Below are 8,652 nucleotides of genomic sequence, written 5' to 3'. Positions count from 1 at the left end.
GCTACTGTATACTGGATCCTAATTATTATTATTTTTCACTTAAAGTGATAGTTAAACACAGTTTCTTTAATTCTAATATGACTTTTAAAGACAATCCTTAAAATGTTCAAGAACAGCTGCATCATTCCTTCAATCTGCATTTCTATTGCCACTAAAACCTACACTAGTGATTTTATGAACCCAGAATTCAAAGATATTTGAATACAGGCTATTCCAGCTGTTTGAAAACTACGACTCCCATGAAGAATTGGCTGACAATTGTGATTTTTGTTCCGGCAAAGGTTGGTGGGAGTTTAAGTTCCAAACAGCTGGATAAACAGTATTTGAATACCACAGCATAGCCTTAAATTCGGTAACCCTTTACGGCCTAAAGGGCCACATTCCACAACTACAAATGTACACACATTTTTACAGTTAAAGAAAAATATAATTTCTAAGCAAGATAGTTATGACTTTATCTGTAAAAAAAAATAAAATAAAGACTAAAGCACAAAAATGTTCCACACTTTTCCCATTTGTAAACATTTATTAAAAAATCCAGACTGCAAAAAAATATATATACAGAATAATTAAACCGGTTAGAATCAGAAGCAAGAGAAAGTCTGCAAATATTTAAGAACATGGAGAAGTTTCATCAAAATAAATACAAAAACCACAAAATTGGGTCTCAGGATCACAAGGTTTGGAGAAAGTCACATCTTATTGTGATCTGCATAGTCTTTAACAGAACAGATTTCGCCCGGTTTGCAGTTTGTCTTTGTCCATTAGCATCAAGTCCAGCAAACCTTTTGGAGCTTAAAAAAAGGTCATCTTTAAAATACGGTTCGCATAGATCAGATGTGCTGGAGTCTTCCTAACTCTAACTTGGAACAATGTTTTGTGACATACTAGGTACTCCAAGGATATGTTAAATGAAAAGGGAGAAAAAAAAAAAAAGTTGAAACATTTAATCGGGAGATCAAAAAGATATGTGCAATAGCACAAAAGGTCAATGTCCACTTGGGTCTGCCACTACTAACTCCTCCTTTTTAAGTCGCTTGTTCTCCTCCTTTAGCTTCTCTAACTCCATCTCTAGCTCACGGATCCTGGAGTCCTCTATCCCACCAACCGAGGGCAACACCTGGAGCCTTAAGCGGTTGTTCTCTTCTTCCATGCGACTGAGGCACTTTTCCAGCTCCATGTATTCTCGGATTAACTCCTGCTTGCTCATGTCCTGCAAGCTCTCTGCATGGTACCGCTCATAGGTCTCTGAGAAGTCCTTCTGTAGAAACTCAGTCCCATCATTACTGTCCATTCCGTCGCTGCCTGTTCCATCCTCGTCCTCTTCCAGGTCTTCCTCTGTGCTATCGCCTTTGGTGGAAGAGTTGGCGTTTAGAGGTGGAAGATTGAGAGCAAATCTCTTTTGCGGAGGGCACAAGTCGGGTTCCTCTTGGTCGTGCAGGTCCATTAAGAACTGCGTGGTGTTGTAAGGTGCCACGGGCTGCCCTTTGGCAAACATTTCCGCTCTCATTCTGGACGCCCTTTGAGTCTCTCGCTCCTCCAAGAGCTTCTTCTCCTCCCAGGTCATCTTATTGTACGGCTTCCATTTCCTCTTCTTTTTGGACGGCCGCCTCCTGTGCCGCCTCTTTCCCACCTGTTTCCAGTCGTCTTCCTGTTTGTCTCTGGCCAGCTGCCCCGGCTTCTGAGAGCCACCCATTTTGTTGTAGTCCTCTTCTGGACAAGCAAGGGTGGCAGCATCTCTATCCAGGCACTCCTCCTTTTCCACCTCCTCCTCCTCCTCTGCTCTTTGCTGCCACCCATCATCACTGCTATCCTTACAGGGCAGCATGGAGCCCTCACCTGTCAAAGTTTTGCAAGGCAGGGTGGGCTCCTGAACTCCAACTTCAGCCATGGCAACCCCAAATCCAACAGGGAGAGTAGGTAGAAAGTCTATCTGGTCACTTTCAGAGCTGTCCAGCTTTTGTTCCCCCCTCCAGTTGAATGAATTTTTGGGTCCTCAATAATCAGCACTCCAGATTCCTAAATCAGACTTGTCTGTGCATGTAGCGTCTCTTGGTACAATTGGCATCCCTGGACACACAGTGTCCCTCCTGCTGTCCCAGCTCAGAGGCTGCTGCACAGGAATGCAGCTGTTGCCAAGCACTGCCACCAGCTGGCTGCTGCTGAACTACACAGTGTAAGAAGAGAAGCCGGAAAAAAAAAAAAGCAGCCGTCCTCCTGACACAACACAAGTGTCTGCTCCACCAGCCAGCCTCCAACTACTGCTCCCAAGCTGTGGGACGCTGCCTTTTATAGGCGATCCTGACGCCTAAACGACGCGCATGCGCGTTCCTAACCCACAGCGGCATTTCGGGATATGTAGTCCAGGGCGCAGCGTGATGACGCCACGTCACAAACGCTCCCATGTCCCCGCCCCTCAACCGATTGATAGCTACTGCCTATTACCCAATCAACACCAACCGTAGGCATCCCGCCTTTTATAAGTGACTATTGGCTGAGGCGTGCACTGGCTGTTGCTAAGATCTCGCCACAATCTGATTGGGTGAGGTTCTAGTAATTGAAGGCCAGCTGACCAATCAGACAACGGCAATGGAACCCATGGGTAAGACCATTTTCGCAACCCAATGGGGGGTGACCATTTTATCATTATATATTTTTTTTAAATCGCTTTTTGCCAAGTGATGATTACAACCAAGGAAATTCAATGATTTAAATTGAGGGAAAAAAAAACCAAAAACACCAACCCGTCTGCGGGCGTGGAAATAATTCATTACAGGTTATTATTTCAAAGATCACAATCATGGTATGGCCTAAAGATATAGTTCCTACATTTAAAGAGTATAAGTCATACACTTACTGCTTTTTTTACCTTTGATAAACAGTACTGGAATACAATGTGAGGAGACAGAGCTTGCAGAGGGGGTTCTGGGGGCCACAACCCGTTTCCAATATATGTTGTGTGCGGATGGATTCTGAAAACCAAATTTATATCAGTGTATCAGATCCTTGCGCCACTTCATGTAAACAGACGTGATATCAAGGTCCGTCTTAAAGGGGAAGTAGCAGTTAGGGATGATTTAAACCCGGAAGTGTGTGTTTCAAGGCCTGCACATGGCCACTTTGTCCCATAATCATTTACTTTCTGTGTTGGTGATACACAGCAGTTTCTTGTCTGATGACATTTGTCTCTGCAGGCATGAAACACCAATCTATTGAGCTCCAAATATTTATTAATATCTGTGTGTCATTTCTAAACCAATCTCATTTATGATAAGACATGTCTGAGGTTGCATTTTACCCCAATGTTTGTTGGTTTTTAGTGAACTGTATTCTCAGACTCATAATTATTAATTGTGGTTAAAACTAAACATGTTATATAAAATGTTATATTGTTTGCCAACCGCTCATAACTAACAGAATTGACAAGTTGACATGTTTTTGTGGTACACTCATCAATTGTGGCCAGTAACACTTTGTTTGGGCTTCTGGCCATGATCAAACCATTGGTTTCACACTGCTGACACATGAATGCCACACAGTGCCAGGCAGCGCCTTCAAGTCTTACTTCAAAGCAATTGATTAGCATCTTGCATACGTGTGGTGATCTGGCAACCCAAACGCCTATTATGGGGTTAATCCGTACAACTGGGGCCTTTTTTTTTATCACCTATTGATTGTCTAGAGTCAGAGTTATAGCACAATTTAAAGAAATACTTTAAGCACCATAACCCTTATAGAGTGCTGAAGTGGTTATGGAGCCAGGAGTGCCCTTCAAACCGTTTATCGAATGGTTTAATTTCTCATTTCAGATCTGCTGGGGTGCTGCTCCCCATCAGTGTTAATTTTGTCGACCAACAATTTTAGTCCGATTTTACTCGGCTAACATTTTTGAGATTTAGTCGACTAAAACAATTCAGATGACTAAAACTAGAATGGCTTTTTAGTTAAAAAAAAAAAAAAAAGACTATGAGTAAAACTAAATTGAAATTTGCTGCCAAAATTAACACTACTTCCCTCCTCCATTAACATTTTATTGGCTAGGAGCCAGAAAGTCTTTAGTAGGAACTTCCATTATCTCATTGGGAACTAGTTAGGAACTTGCAGTTCTTAAGATGTCTGTCAGGTATCCTGATGGTTCCTGGAGTCATTCTAGTACACATTGTAGTGCTGTTCTCCTTTCCACCTTCAATATTGAAACAAAGCAACCCTAATTAGCTAAACAAAAAACAATTTTGCGTTAGTGCTGTGTCAATATTGACGTGAGGAAAACGGACTTAACCTAAAATGCAGCTTTGCATCAATGCTGCGTCAAAATAGTCATGGACTGCTTTGTTCACTACAGATTTATAGCCAATAATGATGCAGTTATGGAGTCATGATGGCTTCACAGGCCTATGACATTTTGGCATTCCACTGATGATGTCAGACGCTAGGGCTATAAAATCTCGGTCCACAAGAAGAACTGTGTCATGTCGTTGTCTATAGCAGCCTAAGAGTGTGTTTATACCGCATTTGCGTGTTGTGGAATTTTGACCTCAGCTTGTTTATTAACTATTCTCATTTCTATACTGCAAGACCTTTGGCTTGTCTCACCATCCTGTTGTCTCTCTATATCCTTTGACCCCGACCTGTCCTCTTACCATTCTTGCTTTTGTTCGGCTACCTCTAAGGCTTTCGTTTGGCCTCCTCAAAGGACTGATAATACATTCTGTTTTACTAGCCTTCCTAGTGTGTTGGGACCAAAACCCATCACAACAGTGCTAAGCTTTTTGAAAATGGTTTGGACTGCTGATAATAAGGCTACCAGAACACCCTCGGTCAGTAGTATGACCACGGTATGCTGTAGTGGTTATGGTGTTTGGGGTGTTGCTTTAAGAAAACATACATGATTTGGAGAAATTGACTAACACAACTATAGTCACAACATGGCTAGATTATCCTCCATTTTGCAATTTGGATTTGAAATCATTGTTTTAGTGAGTAACTGTGACAAAATGCCTTTTGTCACTGGGTTTATTGGTGACAAGCTGCCCTTTACCCATGGCTGTTGGAGGAGCCTGATTTCCAGCCTCTTACCTGTTGACTATGGTCCCTGGGAGATTTGACCCTTCAGGTGCAACATTTGGGCATATTGGATTTGTATGGTGCTGCTGCTGGCCCTTTAAAAACCATCCGTGGACATATTATGACTTTTAGGAAAAACGTCCCCTTAAGACTGTGTAGCAGATTGTGTCAGACTGTGTAGCAGTCTGTCTTCAATATTATGTATGCTATTATGTGTTCGGTAAATTGTAAATGTGTAGGTTCTATGTGATAAATGTAACAGTATGTATTTTTATGTCTTTTATTGTCCTTTGTCTGCCATGTGGCTAATGGAGTTTTGCCTCTGTCCTTGGAGATAATTGAATTACTTCCCAATTATCTCCAGGATAGAGACTCTGTGGAACTTGTTTTGAGCAGAAAAGCCATGCTTCATTTGGTCACAAAGGACTTTCCCTTAACTTTTGAACCACTGGTCTGATTCGTGCCATTTTTTTAATATGTTGTTCCCCTGAATGGATTGATTGTGAATATGTAATTTATGGAGATTGGATGTATGGTTTTAGACTTATGAAAGTTGGGTAAAAAGTATGTTTTAATTGTATGTGTAATTGGGTTACCTCCCAGGATAAGGGGAGGGAATCTGTGGGTTGTAACTGAGATGTTATTGGTTGTTTTATACCTCCCTGTGGGCGGTCCTGTATTGGCAAAGATTGTAATAAAAAACAGACTGGGTGTGCCAGCACCTCAGATCATCTTGGACCTTCATGAAGTTTCGGCTCATGTTTGGGGGATTGGAGAACTACACTCTGGGGATTGCTATAATCACTATACTCCCCAGGGTATAATCACTAAGCTCTGCTAAGAGCTTGTTTTTGTTCCTGCTCTCTGGAATTCAGAGAGGTCCACCTACTGGAAGCTGGACCCTGGTCCTGGGCCCAGAGTGGGTGGAGACGGTGAGACCCCAACCAAGCTGCGGCGTTTCGTGGGGTCTGCAGTGGTTATGGTGTCGGGCAGAGTGCTTGGAGTCCTCGGAAAGCACTAGGAGCATCCGTCAGCGGAGGGTACCCGGTCGGGGTTCCAGCGGTTCCGTTACAGTAACCCTGTGTGCATTATACACATGTTCGCACAATTTAATAATGCTTTTTATACCAAGCAATTTAATAATATGTTAAAAGTGCACATACCCTGTATCTTTAACCAGAGGTTACTAACCAAGTCGTTGCATTTTAACTTAAGATCCAAATAATTAATTATATATATATATATGGACAACTGGAAGCATTGTTATACTAGAACCAAAATTAGTCAGTTTGAATGGAAAAATTACAATAATGTATATTAATTTTTTAATTTATCTGATATTTACTTCCAAAATTTTAACGAAAATGCACAGCACTGTAAACCTGTATTAGAGTATAATTTGAAGAATTCATACAATTCGGCTATTTTGTTCCTAAAATATAAAAATTCATTTTAAATTCCAGATAATTCACATTTGAGTGAATGATTCATAAATTATTTTCGTTGTATGTAGATTCTTTAATTATGTTTCCTATATAAATCATAGATCTTCTGCATATTTTCGACAGACTTATAAGGATTGCCTATTCAAAATGTGACCCAATATTTCTTTTAAGGTATTTGTCACGGGAGTCGTACCCCAACACGCAGGAAAGAGGAAACCCACAAAGATGGATCCCGAAAGACATATTACCAAGCCTTAGAATGGCCGGGCTTAACGTATTAATATAGCTAGAAACGAGGTCAGGAATAAATCAAGGTCAGGAACACAGAAGTACACAGAGTATATACAAAGCCGGGTCAGGATACCAGAAAATCACGAGTCAAGTATGAAGCCGGGTCAGGATACCAGAAATCACAAGTCAAATACGAAGTCGAAGCCAGGATACCAGAAATCACAAGTCAAATACGAAGCCAAGGTCAAACACAGGAAATCACAAGGGAATCTCTAGGAGCACTAAACGACGATCTAACAAGAAACCACGATAGGCTTACCTGTTTACTGATTGGTCCACGTCATTATTACGACTCAAAATAGATTAGGATCACAATGATGACAAGGTCACTTTATGAACAAGCGTGATGTCACGCCTACAATTTATATATAGATGTCATGCCACGGAGGAGGGCTGCGTGGCTCGAGGGAGGTGAGTACACGCTACAGTATTATAATATATAGTATTAAATAACAAAGTTACAAACCTTTAAAGTGTCAACTTTCACTGGGGTGGTGGAGTCTGTAGGGGCAGGTAATAACCCCCCCCCCCCCATCTTTAAATTTCACCAGCTGCCACTGCAATAGTGTCTGTGTACATCTGCAGGAAGACCCCTCCCACACATTGGTGAGACACTCCAATCAGGAGTGTCTCATTCTTGTCTATGTAGAATTATCTTATCCCATAATCCTCTGTCCATCAGGATATTATGTGATAAGTAGTTTATGCCTAAACAGCAGTTCAAATCATTACAGCTTTTTATTAATTATTATTTTTAATATTTTATTATTTATATAGCGCCATCAGATTCCGTAGCGCTGTACAATGGGATCACCCATTGTGACAAACAGAGTGGGAGGCATTGTTACATATCATTGCTCGTATAGCCGAGTGTCAGTAATGATGCAACGTGCATTTGGTGGTTAGATTAAACCCAAAAAAGGAAGCAAGGTAATTGTTACACCAAACCCTCTCAAGGTGAAAAAAGAAATCTGAGCTGTAAATGGGTCAAATTTCATTATTTCGGCTTCAACATACATTTTTCTTATCATTTCTCCTCAATTTCCGATTAAGTGAATAAACTCCATAATGTCACCTAAAATGTCCCTGAATAAAACTGCCTCCCGGCCCATAACCCCTACAGCAGGGGTAGGCAACCTTCAGCATTCTAGCTGTTGTGGACTACATCCCCCATAATGGATATATAAATCAGGGAAATCGCTGTCTGAACCTATAAAAAAATTAATAACACATAGTGAAGACTGTTACATATATAAATAACAGACACGTTCTTGAGTGCACTCACAAGATGTATGAAGGCAAATCGCTCTGAAACAGCCACCACCTACTCCTGTAGGGGGGTCACACAGAAAGTATACTGGATCTTGTAGATATTAAAATCCGGAACCAAAAGTAGAGCAGGAACCAAGTATGGTAGAAAAAGGTATTTATTCATAAATACAATAAAAGGCACTGGTCCAATGCCTTTTATTGTATTTATGAATAAATACCTTTTTCTACCATACTTGGTTCCTGCTCTACTTTTGGTTCCGGATTTTAATATCTACAAGATCCAGTATACTTTCTGTGTGACCCCCCTACAGGAGTAGGTGGTGGCTGTTTCAGAGCGATTTGCCTTCATACATCTTGTGAGTGCACTCAAGAACGTGTCTGTTATTTATATATGTAACAGTCTTCACTATGTGTTATTAATTTTTTTATAGGTTCAGACAGCGATTTCCCTGATTTATATATCCATTTGTTCTATTTTTGGCACCTATGTGGAAAGTTGCCGTTGGGAAGCTGTTGCTAAGTTAAGTTTATTTATTTATTTTGTGTTTGCACAGTCTATTTGAGTGTGTATTTTGTGTTG

General features: G+C 40.9%; 1 protein-coding gene across 1 annotated transcript; it reads right to left on the bottom strand.

The window, feature by feature from the left end:
* Positions 1-506: 506 nt before the first annotated feature.
* Positions 507-2,205, bottom strand: HEXIM1 (HEXIM P-TEFb complex subunit 1). The gene has a single exon (XM_063425555.1). It carries the CDS (start codon positions 1,889-1,891, stop codon positions 989-991), a length of 903 nt encoding a protein of 300 aa, XP_063281625.1. The 5' UTR covers positions 1,892-2,205; the 3' UTR covers positions 507-988.
* Between the last annotated feature and the right edge of the window lie 6,447 nt (positions 2,206-8,652).

The sequence above is a fragment of the Pelobates fuscus genome, chromosome 6, assembly GCF_036172605.1.
Source record: "Pelobates fuscus isolate aPelFus1 chromosome 6, aPelFus1.pri, whole genome shotgun sequence".
Taxonomy (NCBI): domain Eukaryota; kingdom Metazoa; phylum Chordata; class Amphibia; order Anura; family Pelobatidae; genus Pelobates; species Pelobates fuscus.
The sequence above is the reverse complement of the archived record's forward strand: the minus strand, read 5'-3'. Positions and strand labels throughout refer to the sequence as shown.